Source organism: Chiloscyllium punctatum, chromosome 2 (genome assembly GCF_047496795.1).
Source record: "Chiloscyllium punctatum isolate Juve2018m chromosome 2, sChiPun1.3, whole genome shotgun sequence".
Taxonomy (NCBI): Eukaryota; Metazoa; Chordata; class Chondrichthyes; order Orectolobiformes; family Hemiscylliidae; genus Chiloscyllium; species Chiloscyllium punctatum.
This window is the reverse complement of record NC_092740.1, coordinates 127,950,859-127,971,216: the sequence shown is the minus strand read 5'-3', so window position 1 is coordinate 127,971,216 and position 20,358 is coordinate 127,950,859. Positions and strand designations below refer to the sequence as shown.

General features: G+C 40.5%; 1 protein-coding gene across 5 annotated transcripts in view; it reads left to right on the top strand.

Annotated features, from left to right (window-relative positions):
* tjp2a (tight junction protein 2a (zona occludens 2)) overlaps window positions 1-20,358 on the top strand; it is a 133,961-nt gene that overhangs the window by 43,927 nt on the left and 69,676 nt on the right. Inside the window, exon 1 of one of the 5 annotated variants that reach the window (XM_072588461.1) lies at window positions 2,714-2,732. The exons of 2 other annotated variants lie outside the window; for them this stretch is intronic. Coding sequence is in view for 2 of the 3 variants with exons in the window: in XM_072588414.1 (XP_072444515.1) it covers window positions 15,623-15,694 (72 nt within the window). In the remaining variant the exon portion in view is untranslated. Of the gene's footprint in view, window positions 1-2,713; window positions 2,733-3,264; window positions 3,346-15,571; window positions 15,695-20,358 lie in introns of those variants that run through there. 2 more of the 5 variants (XM_072588432.1, XM_072588414.1) reach the window with 2 other exon arrangements.

The window sequence follows — 20,358 nt, the reverse complement described above, 5'->3', positions numbered from 1 at the left end:
TAGTAAGTTTGCAGATGACACCAACATTGGAGATGTAGTGGACAGTGAAGAAGGTTACCTCCGATTACAACTAGATCTTGATCAGATGGGCCAATGGGCTGAGTAATAGCAGACTGAGTTTAATTTAGACAAATGTGAGGTGTTGCATTTTGGGAAAGCAAATCTTTGCAGGACTTGTACACTTGATGGTAAAGTCCTGGGGAGTGTTGCTGAACAAAGACACCTTGGAGTGCAGGTTCACAGTTCCTTGAAAATGGAGTTGCAAGTAGATAGGATAGTGAGAAAGGCGTATGATATGCCTTCCTTTATTGGTCAGGAGTATTGAGTATAGGAGCTGGGAGGTCATGTTGGTTAGGCCACTTTTGCATGCATTTCTGGTCTCCTTTTGGAAAGATGTTGTGAAACCTGAAAGGGTTCAGAAAAGATTTACAAGAATGTTGCTAGGGTTGGAGAATTTGAGCTATAGGGAGAGGCTGAACAGGTTGGGGCTATCTTCCCTGGAGCGTCGGAGGCTGAGGGATAACCTTTATAGAGGTTTATGAAATCATGAGGGGCATGGATAGGATAAATAACCAACATCTTTTCCCTGGGGTGGGGGAGTCCAGAACTAGAGGGAATAAGGTGAGAGTGGAAAGATATGAGTCCTAAGGGGCAACCGCTTCATGCAAATGGTGGATGCGTGTATGGAATGAGCTGCCAGAGGAAGTGGTGGAGGTGCAATTGCAACATTATAAAAGGCATCTAGATGGGTATATGAATAGGAAAGATTTGGAGGGCTATGGGCCGGGTGCTGGCAAATGGGTTTGGATTAGGTTGGGGATATCTGGTCGCATGGACGAGTTGGACTGAAGGGTCTGTTTACATCTATGCTCCCTTTTAAAGCCTGCTTATTTGACATAGTCTTTGGTTAGCTGTCATAATACCTGTGTGAATTAGTGTCAAATAATGTTAATGGTCCTGTGAGGTGCTTTAGGATGGGAAAGGTACCAAAGAAATAAAATTTGTTATATCACCTTTCTATAATTTGTCCTCGCAAAGGGAAATGTTCCTTGAAATCCTTATGAGCCAGTAACTAATTGATCCCTTGTGAAGTGACCAGGATCTCTCTTCTAAATGATCGGTGAGTTCTAATCCACCACCTCAATTTTTTAAAACTTACATTTGAATAATCTTTTGCATGGCTCAGTCCAGAAAACACCAGTGAAGATGGCATTATTAGTTTTGTGCAAAATTCTGTCATCATGGGCAACAGTTGCCAAAATGCAAGCCATTTCTTTAAGTTCACTGGTTGAATGTCAGTGAATTAATCCAATCCTAATAATCAGATGACTGGTTGGTTACATTTGAAAAATCATTCAATTGGATTAGTGGTTTTAATCTTGAATGATAGCCGTAATGAACCTGCCTGGTTTTAAATTGGTCTCAAATACATGTTTTTAATAGGTGCTTTGTAAAAAAAAAAGCCTTTAGGTGGAAGGGTTAACTCTGTCAATGGTGCTGAAGTTTGCATTGGTGCAGCATATATAGACTGTTTTACAAATCACTTAACTGCCCAAAAAAAAGTAGGAATTTACATAGGTCTAAAAATCTGCTAGATTTTGCTGAAAGTCATTCTCGTTTATTAGGGGCTTTAGATATTGGAAGAAACTATTTCTACAGCCAGAAAGCACTGCGATAAATCGAGGAAATCAATCTTTCATTCTGCGATGAAACGGATCTGTCAGATTGCTCCTTGCTTTTAATAAATGTAGGTGAATGGGTATGGGTGGGTTGCTCTTTGGAGGGTCGGTGTGGACTTGTTGGGCCAAAGGGCCTGTTTCCACACTGTATCTAATAAATAAATAAAAGGTTTGATGAGCAAGGCAGACAATTTTAAGGTAACTGACAAAACCAGTGGGATTTTAGACCAGTTGTTGTGATCTAGAAGTGAATTCAACAATAACAGTTCTAAAGGAAGGTGATGCATATTTAAAAAGCAAATAAATTGCTGGGCCAAGAGAACATCTTGCTACTTTGCTCCAGTAGGATAGTTCTTTCAAAGCACTAGCACAAGCAAAGTGCTCTCTCTCTCTCTCTCTCTGTTGGCCCTGCTGAAATGGCTTTCTCTGGTGGTGCTTTGCAAGCTTGCTTTAGTGTACAATTTGTGTCAAGGTTATTAACACCAAGAATAATACTTAATTGTTGAAAGATTAATGGTCTTTTCAGATGAAACAATTTTGGCAGAAACGTCACACTTATGTAAACTATACCCACAGTACTTCCACTTTGTTGACCTACACTGTAAGTATACGTGCTACAAAGATTGAGCACGTTCCTGGAGCATTTTAATTGTCAGGTTATCAACTCTGGATGCTGTCCTGGAAGTTTAATCCCCTAATCTTTCACCTGACTGTTGCATCCAGTCGAATAGCATTTTTTCCATCTACTATACTCTTTACAAAATGAGTTAACAATTTGAAAACATGTTCAGTAAATATATGTAAGGCTTATTTTTCAGGGAGGAGGGGTTGTTGTGGAAGTTTAAACATATTTTGCTGTTTGGGTGTAGCTTCCAGCAGTATCCAGGACAATCCTGGAGGGTTGGCAGCTCCTCTCTTTCTCTTCAGTTTGAACAAGATCAATGATTTAAAACAAAAGTGAACCGAACGCTGATCTAAGTCAACGAGGATTGAGTCTCTCTCTCTCTCTCTCATGATTGAGTCAAACTTTCAAGTGAATTCTCTCCCAAAAAAGTGAGTTTGAAACAAACTTTTTTTTTCCAGAAAATTTATTGGTTCTCATCGATTGAAAGGTCAGAAATGTTCAGTCGGGCGGGCGGATATGGTTTTACAGTTAATACATTCGTCCCCAGGGCGATGAAAGCGGTGGCGACTTTTTATTTCTCTTTTTAACCTGAATTGAATCTTCAGATGCTGGACTAAGGAGATTGTCTGTCTTTTTTTTTGCGGGGGGACGGGTGTCTAGGTTTGTCCCTGGGTGCTGGGGACTGAGTTGAGTCAAGGTGTGGATTCAGTAGTGGGGGGGAAGCCAAGGTATTGCTGACTGCCACTAACAACAAAGGCAGCAGTGAAAAAGGCAAACTCTTATCAAATGTTTCTCTTTTTTTTGTTTATTATTAAAATAAGTTACCAGAGGTGAACCCTGTTTCAAATTTCAAGGGAAAGTTTTGCACACAAGAATTTTTTAAACATCAAAACTTGCTTATTTTTTGATACAAGTTTTGAAAAGTTGGGAGTCTCCAGGTGTTGAGGAGAAAGCCCTAGATGTCTCCTTCATGTTTCCTGTAGTTTTTTTTTAAACCTGTCTGTTGATCTATTTAAGATGGCTGTCAGGTTCCAGGACCAGGTAAGTGTTCTGCAGGAGTAGTAATACTTTTTTTCAAAACTCTACTTTGATAAAGACTTTAGACTTTTTAAAGTATTTTTAATCTCCAGTTTCGGTTTTGATAAGGAGAGTTTCTCTTCTATTTGTTAGCGTTGTACCGGTTGTACACTGCCAAATCAGAAAAGGTGTGTTCAACTGGGTAGGGTTTTAATGTTTGTTTCTCTCTCCCTGTCTGTGGTGTGTGCAAGTGAAGGCAGAAACTGAAATCTGTCAGAAAGTTTAATGTGGTTTTTTTATTTAATCCATCAATGTCTTTCTAGGTCAATAGTGTATAATGTGATACTAGTTTATGTAAATAAGTGACTTACCTGGTGACAAGCAGTTAAGTTGTATGGTCACTTAATTCCTTTACCTTGTTGCATTCAGGCAGAAACAGTTTTATACAAAGAATTGCTATTGCTAACTTTTAAAATTTTAAATATTCATGAAAAATAGTTACTATGCAAGTGGCTGACTGAGTAGCATGCTGTCTGTTTCCTCAGGTGATTGTGGGTTCAGAGGCTTTATAAGATTGGAGAATACAAGAGAAAGCCATTTAACATATTGTGCTTGTGCAGACATTTTTTACTTTGAGTGGACTGCTCAGTTAATTCCCACCCTTGTACTCCAACATGCTTTCTTGAACATCTGCATTGAACTACCACTCTCGTAGAGCAGTGCTGCGCTGTGGCAGTTGCTGTCTCTTGGATGAGACTCTATAAACTGGGGACTTGTCTGCCCATTTGGATTGTTGTAAAATGATCCACGATTTTTATTTCAAAGAGCTTGGGAGTATTATCCTCATTGACTTGGCAAATGTTCATTCCTCCTAAAATGATGGATTGTGGGATCTTGCTGCACTCAATTGATTGCAAATTTTCCTAGATTACAACTGTAGCTACACTTCAAACAGTACTCCATTTGGCTGTCAAGAGGTCCTGAGTCATTCTGAGATTGTGAAAGATGCTGTATATAGTGCATATCTGTCTCTACCATTCCTGTTAAACAGCAGTATAATGAATAGGAACATTACTAGATTGCTAGTATTACTCAAGGAAAACTTAATCCTGAAACAGCATTCTGTACTGGTTCTTTGTGAAGTTGTAAAATTTTAAATGAGCAAATTCAATATATTTACTTGAGTATAACCAATATATCGTTTTCAATAATATTGTGACATTAAGATAAAAAAATGTCTTCTATGAACCGCCCCTGCAAAGGAAAATGATTACTGAAACAATAAAGGAGACATTTAACTGAGAATTGAAAGTTTGTTTTAAGATTCTGGGATAATTATTTTGTTTGAGGAGGATGGAGTTTTGAGCTTTTGGGAGGGAAATTTATGTAGTTGAAAGTTTTAGTGGAACTGTGATCTGAATGCCATGGTAAGGTGGTGAGTATCTGGAACCAACCAAACCATCTTCTCTTTTTTTTTTAACCAATGAAATGCAAAGATTCAAAAAGCAATTAAGGAAGTGTTTTCCAGCAGAAGGAAATCTGCTGAATTGCAGTCAATTCAGGAACAGAAGACAAATAATGAGGGGAGAGAGATGGCACAATGTGATAGAATTTTTAAAAAAATTAAAAATCTAAGAAAAATTTGCTACTTGTAGAGGTGTGAAACTTGAAAGGGTTCAGAAAAGATTTACAAGGATGTTGCCAGGGTTGAAGGATAGGGTGAGAGGGGAAAGGTATAAAAGAGACCTAAGGGGCAACTTTTTAACACCAGAGGGTTGTACGTGTAAGGAATGAGCTGCTAGAGGATGTGGTGGAGGCTGGTACAGTTGCAAGATTTAAAAAGGATTTGGATGGGTATACGAATAGGAAAGGTTTAGAGGGATATGGGCCGGGTGCTGGCAGGTGAGACTAGATTGGGGTGGGATATCTGGTTGGCATGGACGGATTGGACCGAAGGTTCTGTTTCCATGCTGTATGTATGACTCTGACTCTGAGAGAATTCAACATCCCCCTCCCCCACCGCCCCTGTTTCTGGCTGAACAGCATTGCAGAAAAAACAAATTTCTTCATTTTCTTCATCTTTACACTGTTAAGTAACAGGCCCAGAGAACTGAGGACTGCCAGAGATTGACAGCACAGTCATACAAATCATCAAGAAACTTGCAGCAATTTCCTAATTTTTCCAAAGATTAGTGGGAAGTGGACATTGCTGGCTAGGCTGGCATTTAATGCCCATCACTAATTGCTCTTGAACATGCTGACAAGCTGCATCCTGGAGCCACTGCAGTTCATACACCATCGGAAGACCAACAATGCTATTAGGGAGGGAGTTTCAGTTCTTTGATTCACAGAGTGAAGGAACAGCGATATTTCCAAATCAGGATGGTGAATGTCTTGAACAGGAAATTGCATGTGGTGGTGTTCCCCTTGTACTTCTAGTTGGAAGGTGTTCTCTAAGGAGCCTTGGTGAATTTGTGCAGTGCATTGTGTAGATAGTACACGCTACTGCTACTGAGCCGCTGGAGGATTGGGTGCCAATCAAGCAGGCTGTTTTGTCCTGGATACTGTCGAGCTTCAGGAGGATTGTTGGAGCTGCACCCTTTAGACAAGTGGGGAATATTCAGTCACGCTCTTGAATTGTACCTTGTAGATGGTGGGCAGGCTCTGGGGAGTCAGGTGAGTTATTCCTTGCAAGATTGTTGTAGCGTAATATCTATATGGCTAGTCCAGTTCAATTTCTGATCCATGATAAACCCAGGACATTGTGAATAGGAATATTCAGTGAGAGCAATGTCAAGGGGTGATGGCTATATTTCTGGCACAATTACTACTTGCCACCTCTCAGCCCAAACCTGGCTATTGTCCAGGTTTCACTGCATTGAGACATGGACTACATCAGTGTCTGAGAAGTCATGACTGGTGCTGAACATTGTGCAATCATCAGCAAACCTCCTTTTTTCTGCCCTTTTTTGTAATGGAAAGGAGGTTATTAATGAAACAACTGAAGATGATTGAGCCTAGGACTGAGACGTCTTATCCTCCTAACAAATTGTTGGGATAACTTAAGATGGTAAAAGTACTTAAAATCTCCATTACTGTAGCAGCAAAATCTGAGTTTAATAATTTTAAAGTAATTGTTTTGATGTTGATGTATAGATGAGTAAATGTCACTGTTCCTATTTTGGAACTCCTATATCCTACTGCACCCTTATGAAACCACAGAAGAACATAGTTGTGAAAGCTTCCACTAGAAGACAGCGTCCATACTGGATGTTGTGCCAGTAAAGGAATGTACAGAAAAACATTGGCAGATGATGACATGTTTAATGCGCTGATCCTGCATTGCTGGTATCTCATGTCAGGGCTTGTGCTGAATTGCTATATCAGCAGCAACATAATGAAGTGGTTTAATAAGAGACGTGGAGAAGGTATTTCCACTATTGGCCAACCCAAGCTCTGTTAGTCACTAATAAATCTTATCTGGAATTTGGGAGAAACTTCGTTACCTTGAAGGTGGGAGGAATGTAGAAATTACTATCATGTGGAATAGTTGAAGCAAATAGCAGAGAATCACTTCAGGGAAAACTAAATCCACATGAGGGAGAAGCACATGCTGACGGCGGGAGAAGGCTCATGTGGATTATAAACGCCAGTATGGACCAGTTGGGCAAAATGGCCTGTTTCTGTACTATGCATTCTAGGTAACAAAATAATTCCCAGTGTCTAATATTAGTGTAAAGGTGTTTTCATGTAAATTTTAAACCAATAAATTGTATTGTGTATTAACAACCTTGCCAAAAGAACTGTGTGGGCATTAAGTTTGATGTGATACAAAAAGATACAAGGATAGGTAATGTTGAGGAGGTGGGAGGCTGAAGGAGGTCTTGGACAAGCACGAGAGTGGGCAAAAAAGTGGCAAATGGAATACGACATGGAAAAGTGTGAGGTTATGCACTTTGGAAAAATACAAGTCTGACTGTTTTCTAAATAGGGGAAAGGCTTTGCAAATCTGAAGCACAGAGAGACTTGGGCGTTCTAGTTCAACAATCTCTTAAGGTTCAGTTGGCAGTTTGGAATGAAAATGCAACGTTAGCATTCATTTAGAGAGGTCTGTGAATAAGAGAGCAGAGATGTACTGCTGAGCCTATCGAAGGCTCTGGTCAGACCACATTCTGGATACTGTGAGCAGTTTTGTATCCCTTTTTTATCTGAGGAAGGTCGAGAGGAAGAATAGAAAGTAGCTATTTATTTGTCATTTCTACCATATATAAATGATTCAGTAAAAACAAGACAGTGTGTTCCTCCAGAACCGAGGGTGCTACACTGACAGCACAAACTACGTACACTTGCATGGCATTAAGTGCATAAGAAATGCCAAACATGCAAGATACTGTGTAATAGAAGAATGATAAATAATAGACATTTTTCCAGCAGCAATTTGAAGTTGTGCAAAGAATTTCAGTTGGGAAAGAGTCCAGTCATAGTGTTAAGGAGCCTGATGGCTTGGGGGAAGGAACTGGTGTACAGTCTAGCTGTGAGAGACCGAATGCTCAGGTATTCGGAAGACTCTACTCACTTTCCCTCCTGCCTTCATTCAATGAGTCAAATATTCTATTTGTTGATTCATGCATTCATTTCATTCATTTCATTCATTCACAATTCCACAATAATGTTGGATGCAGCATGTGGTGTAAGTGTCTGTAATGAGAGAGCCTGATGATCTTCTCAGCTTTCCTCACTATCTGTTGTAGGGGCTTACAATCTGAGACCGTGTAGTTCCCAAACCAGGCAGTGAAGCAGCAGCTCCGGGTACTTCTGTGTAGAATGTGATGAGGATGGGGGCGGTGGGAGGTGAGAAGTGGGCTTTCCTCAGCTTGCGTAGGAAATAGGAAATTAACAACCTTGCCAAAAGAACTGTGGGCATTAAGTTTGATGTGATACAAAAAGATACAAGGATAATGTTGAGGAGATGGGAGGCTGAAGGAGGTCTTGGACAGGCACGAGAGTGGGCAAAAAAGTGGCAAATGGAATACGACATGGAAAAGTGTGAGGTTATGCACTTTGGAAAAATACAAGTCTGAATGTTTTCTAAATGGGGGAAAGGCTTTGCAACTCTGAAGCACAGAGACTTGGGCATGATGGTGCTGGGCTTTCTTGGCTGTGGTGCTGGTGTTGAGGGTCCAGGTGAGATTCTCTGCCAGGTGTATGCCAAGAAATTTAATGCTCTTCACAATCTCCATGGGGGAGCCTTCGATTTCCAGCGGAGAGTGGTCGCTCCGTGCCCTCCTGAAGTCAACAACCATCTCATTCGTCTTGTCCATGTTTAGACACTGGTTGTTGGCTGTGTACCAGTACATTAGCTGCTGCACCGTGCTGACTCATCATTCCTGCTGATGAGACCAAAACAGTCGTTTCATCAGCGAACTTGATGATGTGATTTGACCTATACATCGCTGCATAGTTGTGTCAGCAGTGGACTGAGCACACAACCTTGGGGGGGCGCCCCATGCTCAGTGTGATGGTGTTGGGGGATGCTGTACCCAATTGAACTAACTGATGTGTCGCAGTCAGGAAGTCCAGGATCCAGTTACAAAGGGAGGTATTTTGGCCCAGCAGGCTCAGCTCCCCAAACAGGTGCTGAGGAATGATGGTGTTGAATGCAGAAAAGTCTATGAACAGTGGTCTGAAGTAAGTGTCCTTCTCCAGGTGGGTGAGGGCCAGTGGTGGAAATAGCATCATCTGTGGAGCGGTTTGGTTGATATGTGAACTGCAGGGTGCCCAGTGAGGGGGGCAGCAAGGTCTTAATATGCCTTTTCACTAGCCTCTCAAAGCACTTCATGATGGGTGTAAGCACAACAGGGCGATAGTTATTGAGACGGGATGCTGAAGACTTCTTTGGCCCGGGGACCATGGTAGTAGCCTTGAAGCACGTTGGGACTATGGTGCAGGGAGATGTTGAAGATGTCCATGAGAACGTCCACCAGTCTGTCAGCATCCTGTGAGCACTCTGCCAGGGATGTTATCTAGTCCAGTAGCCTTACATGGATTGAGTCTGCATAGGGTTTTCCTCATGTTGGCTGTCAAAAGACACAGCACCTGGTCATTTGGGTGGGGGTTGGGGGGGGAAAGAGGTGGAATTCCTTTACTGCTATGTCATTTCGTGCCTCAAACCATGTGTAGAAGTTGCTCAACTCATCCGGGAGAGAGGCATCGCCAGCATAAGCAGGCGATGCTATTCTGTGGTTGGTGATGGCCTGAATACTCTGCATGTTGCTGCTGTCCTGAAAGTGGCTGTGTATTCTCTGTGCATATGCATGCTTTGCCTTGTACTGGCAATGGAGGGGGTCGAAAGAAGGCTAAAGGGAACGGTCCCAGGGATGAATGCTTTGTCATACGAAGAGCGATTTGAGGGCTCTGGGTGGGGAAGGAATCTCCATTGAAACCTCCAGAACACTCAGGCCTGGATGGGAATGTCTTCAGCCAGAGGATGGTGAATCTGTGGGACTCATTGTCGCAGAAGGCTGAGAGTGTAGTTAAGACAGATAAAGTTCATGATTAGTAAGGGGATCAAAGGTTACATGAAGGCAGGAGAGCGGGGTCAGCTCTGATCAAATGTTGGAGCAGACTTGATAGACCAAATTGCTGAATTCTCCTCCTATCTTATAGCTTAGCCACGGTGCACATTGGGGGAGGTAACTGAAAACTTGTTCCAGAAGATAGAATTCAATGGAGGATTTCAAGAGGATTTGCTGAGCAATTAGGGAGTTCCACAGAGTGAAATGAAGGTTGTTGACGGCAAAGAGTAAGTGCTCAGAAATTCTGAGTCTAAAAATTGAAGGATGGGAGCAGATTGCAGAGTAGGGAAGGTAGCACTAGGCAAATGAGAGAATGAAGAGCTTTGAAAGTTTGTGCTGGACAGTTTAAAGTACATGTGGATGAGAGAGTGCCCTTGGTGCACAACAGAATATGTTTTGAATGAATTGGGGGTTTGTGGAGGTGACAATGTGTCGACAATCTTTGTGATAACTGCAGAAGGAGAAAGTCAACAATATTTGGGGTGCATATGATATGGCATTGGAAAATCCCAGTCCAAGGGCACTAAGTTTGGTTTTGTCTGATTTTTGCAATCTGGATAGTGGTAGTCTGTTACAGTTCACCTTGTAATTTAATTTGATGTGGCAACATGCACTTGTTAGAGTTTACTTGCAGCTATGGATTGTGATGGTATGGGATCCATCTTATGACTGATCAGTTGTGCGTTTTTGGAAAAATTTGTTGGTTGGTACTTTGACTGTGTTCAGAACACACTGCCCAAGTCATGGGATGGGGGCAGAAATGTGAATCTGGGACTTCGGTTTTCAGATTGGAGACATTGCCCAACTGCACAGCAATCACATATAAACTCTGTTGTATGGAAAAAAAATTCCTGTTACTTATTTGAAAGAGACTTTACTTGTGCTTGAAGCCAAACTGAAGTATGATGTCAAACACAATTAATATGCCTGCTGTCTTTCATATACTGATAAGAGTTTGCAAGGGTGGTGACATTACTGTTTTAAAAGGATCCATCTGTCTGGCAAGTTTTTGCATGTTTGTGCCTATGAATTTTTTATTTGTTTGATTCCTATCCCCCTGGTCTGTTTCTGTAATATCTCAGATTTAATGTGGCGATCTAGAGATCAGGGAAAATAGTTTCAATGGTACAGTTTAAATACCAAGCCTCCAGGAGGTCTGGGTTCAAGTCCCACCTGTTCCAGAGATGTGTAATATCTCTTTGAATAGGTTGATTAGAAATTGGATTTTTTTGCAGATCTTACCCCACACACAATCAGACTCACCACCCTGTTCCATTCGTCTTACAATTTTTAATGCTGAGTTTCTGACTAACATTTATCACTCCCCTTTTGAAAATGTAGATTAGGTTATGTGGTAATTACCGCATTGATTTTTGTGGGACCTTGCTATTCCCAAATTGGCAGTGATGTTTCCTGCCTCTAGCTAGTGCTTACACTTCAGAAGTGCTTCTATTGGCTGCTGTTGAAAAATTGAAGGTGGTGAAAGATGCTATACAAATGCAAGTACTTTCAATTTGAACTCGATAGCATTGCTGATTACATATTTCAAGACAATCTTGAAATCCTCTTAACTTCAGGTTAGTCCACACGTGGAATAATGCACTGAAGCTTCCTTTTGATGAGATCAGTTTTTGGATAAAATACGGTACCAGAGATTTTAGAATCGAACTACCTTTTTCTTTTTCTTTTCCCTCCTATGGGGGATTTCAAAACTAGGGGCTTATTTTAAAGATGCGAGATTTTTTAAAAAGGACATGAGGAGCAATTTTTTTTTAATGAGTGGAATGAATTTCCAGAGGAAGTGGTGGATGGGAGGTACAGTTAGATATTTGAAAGAAATTTGGATAAGTACGTGAGTAGGAAAGCTTTGGAGGGATATGGGCTAAGTGCAGGCAAATGGGGCTAGTTTAGTTTGGGATTATGACCAGCATGGACTGGTTGGACCGAAGGGCCTGTTTCTGAGCTGTATTACTCTAACAGAAGTTTAAGGATTTATTTTCTTTCCTCTGGAATCCTAATTGCTGACTCTTAAAACAGAATAAAATATGTCAACATTGTATAAAATGTAAAATTAACTGAAGAACTTATTTGTACTGCCATGCTTTGAAAAATAAGCAATGAATTGAATGGTAATGTAGATAGCTTTGGCTAGCTGCCTTAGATTCTCTAACAAACATTGGTCTTCAAAAACTGAGGTGCTTTGTCCAACTGGTGACTCATTGGAAGGCCTTACTTGTATTAATGAGAATTGTTCTCTTTGTACAGTGCATAATAACAGGACTTCAGTGCATTTAATTTTAATGGACATGTGTAGCTTTTCAAAGGCCTGAGGGTGAAGGAGTGTGGGCAGAGACTGATGATGTGAATATGATTTCTCCAAAAAGACAGCAGCAAGATTGCATCAAATTGCAAGCTTAACTCCTCTCTTCAAATTATCATTGTTTGCTTTAATACTCCTGGGTGGAGTAAATGACAGGAACTGTTTCAACATGTTTTCAGAGAGTTGTTTGTTACAGCAGTTTTTTTTAAAATTGTATTTGCAAATGCTTCAAAGGCCACTGGATATAGTAGGTGATCTGCAAGATATTCTAGCTATTGGTGATGGGTGCAGTTTTTATTTGATTACTGTCTGGTAAATGAATAATTTTGTTTTAACTTTTACCCTGTTAGAATCATAGACAAAACAAAAGGAAGTCACTCAACCCATCAAGTGCTTTGACAGAACTATCAAATTGGATCACTGAATCTGATATTTTTGTTTTGAAGGTTAATTTTGACTCCGAAATGCCCTCAGTCAGTGCGTTCCTGATCATAATTTGCTGCACAAACTAAATTTCTGCTCCTTTTGACGGTTAATTTTTAAATCTCTAACCTCCTGGTTACTGATTGTCATGCCACTGAAAAGCGTTTCTTTATATTCTATTTACTCTACAAAACCCTACTTGATTTTGAACACCTTGATCAAACCTCCCCATAGCCTCCTGTTTGCAAGGCCAGCAATTCCGTTTTTCCAGTCTCTCCGCTTTACTGAGGTCCCTCACCTTTGGGTGATTTGTGCTGAATGTCCTGTTTGGATGTTGTGAAGTTGACACCAGTCTCCCCTCCATTCTCCCTCTCCCTAAAGCTTTGACATGCTTTCTAACGGCTTTGTGCACAGAATTGGATGCAGTTCTTCAGCTGAGGCCTAATGAGTGTTTTCAAACAGTGTTCTTGCTGGCCTTCCCCGACGATAGTCATCCTCCAAGACACCACAGCATTAAGCCAAAAACAAAAATAATTGAGTAAAACCAACTGTGCTTGTTGCTGCATCTTTATTTAACTTGGGCATCAAGTCATCAGACAGTTGGAAGATTGCTCCTGTTCTTTTATGGAAATGAAGTGACATTTTCAATTAATATTTGAATTCAACAGTGCAGATGAAACTTCTTCTTTCATTATCAGCAGGCGATGTTTATTCACGACTGGAAGAATAGTTCATCTTCGGCATCTGTGGTGCAGAAACACACCCGACCGTGGTGATTTTAATGGGTTCCAAATGTGCTTGGGTTGGACGATTAGTGTCATCGCAAGTTCATCCAAGTTTTGGATGACCTCATTCAAGAAAATGGTCCTTTTTTTCGTGCTATTTGGTTGTACCTTTCAAAACTCATGCTTTTAATATGGATTATGCTTCAAAGTACTAGTATGATATGTGTGTGTTCCTTACCGAAGTGCTTGATTTTGGCTTGTATACCATTTTTGAAATACGAACTGCTTGTTACAATATTTAATGGATTTGCGTAATGCAGCTTTTGGTACTGTCATGAAAGAACAACATTTACTACAGTGTCTGCATGCCCACTCTCTCGTTTTTTTTAAAAAAACATTTTTAAAAATCCTTCTGAGCCTGGGGTCAATTTAAAGTCCGCTGTGTTTTTTTAATTGTAGTGTAACAATATCAATTGTGACTTTATGTGCCATGGTTCTGAGTTGGGGTGCAGATCAACAATGATCTCGTTAAATAGTGGAACAGGCTTGAGAGGACAGCATAGCCTCTTCCTGTTTCTCATTGTGCAAAAATGAAATATGCTGGGCCAGGTTCTGTTTCTAAATCCATTGGAAATTCTCCAATTTCTCCAAGCTTTCTATCAGCCGCACATATAATAAAGATCATTTTAATGAATTCCAGTTCTGAAAGGCATGGAGCATTCAAAGGTTGTTCAAGGTTTAAATTCAGTGATGCCTGCCATAGGGAAAAAACACTTGTCTTGGTTGTCTTTGTTGAAACTCTCTCTCTCTTACTTGGGACATTTTCAATTTTACTAAATCTGTTTGCAGATTTGATATGATATATAAACATTTTGTATAGAGAAATTCTTATTTGTAAATCAGTGTTAGACCTGTGAACCAATTTTGATAATGTTGCTTACTTTAAGTATCAAACATGCAGTAATTTTTTTGAGGGGATAAAGTCTACACTCTACTACTAATATTTTTTTTTCTCCTTTTGTTTTCCGGTACAATTTTAAAAGACTGACCAAGAAAAAAGTTTCATTATTCTGTTGTCAGTTCTCCCGATTTGACCAAAATCATTTTGAGCTACCTGTTTGGTTTAAATTCTGGTAGCCTTCTGCTGTCCAGAATGTTTAATGAAGTTTGACCAATTCGGGACAGAGGCAGCATATTAATGTGTGAATTGTGCAGAAATACAAAGATTGTTTGTAGTAGTAGTTAAATGTAAGGTTTTGAAAGTCATGGGAGATTGTGATTGATTTAATCAAGTGTGGCCTAGCAGATCCTATATATATCTGTAGGAACATTAGGCTATTCTGTACTTTTTCAGCCTATCCGTGATTCAATGAGATCATGGCTTACATGCTTCATAACTCCGACCACCTACCCTGTTCTGTAACTCTTGATAACATTCTCTTGGAAGAATCTCTGTTTTTGAAATTTTCAATTGACCCCACTTTTGGCAACTGTTTGAGGGGGTGGGGAAAAAAGAGAGGAACCTCACCCTACTCAACGCCAAGCCCCCACAAACCAAACTGAACCAAACCACCGCCACGAGGTGAGATCGATGCTCCTTAATAACATGTAACTAGCATTTCTTCTGATATGTCATAGCTTGTTTACATCAGTTTTTGTTCTGAACAATTCATAAAATATAACCGTGTAAGTTGCTGTTGTCAATAGAAAGTTTGTTTCTGGAAACACTGAGCTGAAAGAAAACTAGATTTAATTGCAGGGTGGAATCAACCAAGTGGACAGTGAATAGTTAATGTGGAGCCCTGGCTCATTCCTCCAGTTCACAGACTTAATCCCATTTGTTGTAATGCTGTTGAGACTGTTTGTTTGTTTCTTCATAACAGTGGATGTAAGAAAAAAAAATCAACTTCCTTTTTGAAGTTAATGGCTAGTAGGAAACACATACATACTTTTCAACATTTGATGAGATTAGCATAACTTTTCCATTCTTTTGTAGCATCGCCCTACTTAGTATGTACAGTGTAAAATGTCCTAAATTCAGTGTGGCGGCCAAGGTTCTGATTGTGACTGACTTGTGTCCTGAATGGGCTGTTTTGCCTTCCCAGCACAATTGTAACTGGCAGGATTTGCGCTACATGTAGGGCAGCGATGTATTAAGCTTACATAATCTAGCTTGATGATTTCTGGAAATGGATGATTCTCAGAGCTAGGACTGACTAGTTGTAGGCGATTGCTACAGTGTAGTGTTGCATCTCAGTATGAAGTCCATCCAAACACTGCAGAGAAAATGGGCCAATTTGATGCATTCGTTCAAACTCTACAGTGGTCTTGTGAGTCATTCGACCCTTTTTTTTGGCTAATGTTTGATGGTCTGTCTCTGTAGCTTGTTCCTTTCAATCCTATAACTAACTGCTCGCAGTTCCCTTCACCTGGTAGTTGAAAATTTGGACTAACGATTGCCTGCTGTTGCAGTTTAAACTGGTGTAATGATGCCTAATTAAGAGATTAATTGTTGTGACGGCAATTCAATTTTTATAAAACACCAGCTGTGTGTACGATGTGAAGCTTTTAGTCAAATAATTCTTAAGCTGTGTAATATTTTCAGCTATTTTATTACATTTGTCCAGCATGCATGTTTAAATTGCTGAATTGTGGACTAATTTTACTGATGGGTTGTGTTATTATTTGAGATTGACGAAGCACACAGGCACAATGGATCAAATGGTTGCCTCATGCTGATGGTTTTGAAGCAGCTATCTGTCTAATGGGTCTTTCTCAGACTGATCGTTCCCGAGGGCTGTGGAAAAAAAACTTTCCTTTTTCAAAGATTTATCCCATTTCCTTTCTTTGAATGTTACTATTGACTCTGACTCTGAGCAGTGCTGTGCAGGTCGAAAAAAGCATTCTTCTCTGGTTCTTTTTTCCATTTTACTTTGAAACAAATCTTACTAATGAATCTCCTGATAACAAATATATGTTGACACATAAGTCTTTTTATTAAATGAATCTTGAAGGAATTATTTTATTTCTCGTCTCTTGTTGTGTCCATTCTGCTCAGCTATGATACTTAACAAAACTCTGCATGTTTTAAAGGGGTTGTGTTTAATGAATCTGTAATCTGTGTAATTGTTCATCAGGGAGTCCACGTTTTCTAGCCTGTATTGCAGTGCATTCACTTTCAGCTCCTTTGTTTGAAAGTACAAAGATTTTCTCCTTTTTTACCATTAAAACAAATCCAGTAACTGAGCCAAATAAGAGGAATAATTTGTGAAAGTTAAGAACTGGGTCAGCGAACATCTGAAAGTGGGATTCTCTAACCCTGATGAGCAGTCGAGTGAACAGCATTGAGGAACTTAAAAGGAAACGTAAATATAGAAATGACTATGAAAGAAATAGAAGGATGCATTGATAGGTTGGAAGAAGACTTTTTTTGGCGCATAAGCACTAGCATAGATCAGTTTGACCAAATGGCTTGAATCTGTGCTACACCATTCTATATACACGGTGGCTCAGTGGTTAGTACTGCTGACTCTCAGCGTCAGGGACCCAGGTTCAATTCCAGCCTCTGGCATCTGGCTGTGTTGAGTTTGCACATTCTCCCCGTGTCTGTGTGGGTTTCCTCCGGGTGTTTTGGTTTCTTCCCACAGTTCAAAGATGTGCAGATCAGGTGAATTGGACATCCTAAATTGCCCATACTGTTGGGTGCATTCGTCAGAGGGAAATGGGTCTGAGTGGGTTACTCTTCAAGGGTTAGTGTGGACTGGTTGGGCAGAAGGGCCTGTTTCCACACTGTAGGGAATCTAATCTAATCTAATCATACGGGAAACACCATGATATCCGTCACTTCTGTAACCTTCACTCGTCCATTTGAAGATGTAAGTTGGAGAACAGTTTCTGTATTTGTGATTCGTGAAGAGATCGATGAATATATGGTTATTTATGGTATATAGAGTCATAGAGATGTACAACGTGGAAACAGTCCAACCCATCCATGCCGACCAGATATCCCAACCCAATCTAGTCCCACCTGCCAATACCTGGCCCACATCCCTCCAAACCCTTCCTATTCATATACCCATTCAAATAACTTTTAAATGTTGCAATTGTATTAGCCTTCACCACTTTCTCTGGCAGCTCATTCCATACATGTACCACCCTCTGTGTGGAAAAAGTTGCCCCTTTAGGTCTCTTTTATATCTTTCCCCTCTCACCCTAAACCTATGACTTCTAGTTGTGGACTCCCCCACCCAGGGAAAAGACTGTCTGTCTGTCTATTTACCCTATCCATGCCCCTCATGATTTTGTAAACCTCTATAAGGTCACCCTTCAGCCTCTGACACTCCAGGGAAAACAGCCCCAGCCTGTTCAGCCTCTCCCTGTAGCTCAAATCCTCCAACCCTAGCTAAAGTTAAAAATCACACAACTACCTGATGAAGGAGCGGTGCTCTGAAAGCTAGTGCTTCCAATTAAACCTGTTGGACTATAACATGGTGTTGTGAGATTTTTAATTTTGTACACCCCAGTCCAACACCGGCATCTTCAAATCATGACTACTGTCTAACCCTGGCAACTCCTTAAATCTTTTCTGAACCCTTTCAAGTTTCACCACAACTTTCCGATAGGAAGGAGATCAGACTTGCACGCAATATTCCAACAGTGGCCTAACCAATGTCCTGTAGAGCCGCAACATGACCTCCCAACTCCTGTGCTCAATACTCTAACCAATAAAGGAAAACATACCAAACGCCACCTTCACTATCCTATCTACCTGCGACAATTCTTTCAAGGAGCTATGAGCCTGCACTCCAAGGTCTCTTTGCTCAGCAACACTCTCTAGGACTTTACCATTAAGTGTATAAGTCCTGTCAAGATTTGCTTTCCCAAAAATGCAGCATCTCTCTCTCTTTTATCTGAATTAAACTCCATCTGCCACTTCTCCGCCCATTGGTCAAGGTCCTGTTGTAATCTGAGGTAACCCTCTTCGCTGTCCACTACACCTCCAATTTTGGTGTCATCTTCAAACTTACTAACTGTATCTCTTCTATAAATGATTTGGATGCAAGCATAAATGGCAAAAAGTCGAGGACCCAGCTCCGATCCTTGTGGCACTCCATTGGTCACAGGCCTCCATTTGAGGTGGAAAAGTTTGCATCTTTCTTTCACTTAGTACGACTGTTTCATACAAGCAGCTGTATGTATTAATTAAAGTAATAAACAAAATCTGGTGTTTGGTGGGGGGGGTGGGGGGGAATAACTTGATTCACCTGAGAATGTATGATTCACTATCCTAGGGCATAGTGAGGTGTCTGATAGATGCCTTGAAGCGGAGCTAGCGAAACATCAGAGGAGGAAGGAAGGAAATATGTATGTTGATCGTGAGCATAAAACATTGGCTTCGTCTGCTTTAGTTTGAATGGCCTGTTTCTGTGCTGTGAAATGTGGTGAAATTTGAAGTAGTTCTGAAGGGCTGTGTCCAAAATGTTCTCCCATTTATCCCTTTACTAATTTGGAGATTCTTCCCCACTGAAAATCTTACATTATGAATCGTGAATTTTAATTAGACAGGTGAGATTTATGACATGAGTGAGTGTAGTTATGAGATTTTTGAATTCGGTGAGCAAGTCTTTGTTTTTTTTCCACATTCTTACTCCTTTGTTATTTTTAAAAAGCAATATAAATAAAAGCACTGAAGCGCTGCTTTTTTCATGGGAATCCTAGAATTTTGACTACGGGAGCTATTTATTGACAATAATAATAGAATCCCCACAGTCTGGAAGTGGACCATTCAGCCCATCAAGTCCACAGCAATCCTCCGAAGAGCATCCCACACTCAAACCTATTCCCAAAATTTACCATGACTAATTCACCTAGCCTTCACATCACTAGACTCTATGGATAATTTTAGCATGGCCAATCTACCTAATCTACACATCTTTGGACTGTGGAAGGAAGCTGGAAGCATCCAGAGGAAATCCACGCAGACGTGGAGAGAATGCGCAAACTTCACACAAGTCGCCCAGGGCTGGAATCCACTCCCTGTTCCTTGGCACTGTGAGGCAGTGGTGCTAACTACTGAGTCACAGTGCTGTCAGTAATTCTCAGTTTCTTCAAGTTTAAAGGGTACGAAATCTGTTGTAGGTCAGGTGTGGCCAAATTGAGTGGGTGGTGGCTTAGACTCAACGTGCTGTATGGCCCTCTTCTGTTCTTCCAGATCCCATAAACATCAATGTGATGATGCCAAGATGAACTATTTCTCAAGGTGTGCGTTGAAGTATAAATATTGGTTAGGACATCTGGGGAATGTTTGCTGAATAACAGCTATGCTGTCCTTTTATATATACCTGAGGGAAGCTTAGGACTTCAGTTTAACAGAATCCGAGGTAATACTGAGGGAATTTTGCATTCCTCTGGGAGGATCAGCCTGGAATTTGAGCCTGAGTTTGTGCAGTTGGATCAATTTTTTTTAAAGAGAGAAAAAGTCATCTTTTGGGATTTGACCATTCTGTTGGGTTGGTGTTTTCACTGATTTTTGTGAAAGCAATATTCTTAGACAGCAGCTGTACCTTTTTTATTATGGGTGGAAACATTTGTTTTATAGATATCTTTTTGGCTGATTTTACTCCTTTCTTTACATGGCTGTACTCCTAAAGTACAGGCAAGTATTATCCCTTTTTGAGTTCCTGTGCAAGCCACTGTAACCAAGCATTAAACTGGTCCAACCAAATAATTACACCCATTTTCCACTTGAGATGGTTTTTGCCATTACAACACAGCTTAAGTTTGCTAAAATCAGCAAACATGCAGAAAATGACAGAACGTCATGGACTGTGATTCAATCATGCTCATTGCTACATTTGCACATTTAGTAACACAAGCTTTTGCGTAGGTACAGTGTGAAGCAATAAATGTTGATAAGAGTACATATTTCCTTGGAAAATAGATATCGAAATAGAGTAGAGGGCAATCTAGGGAAACTGGTACACCACTTCTGAGT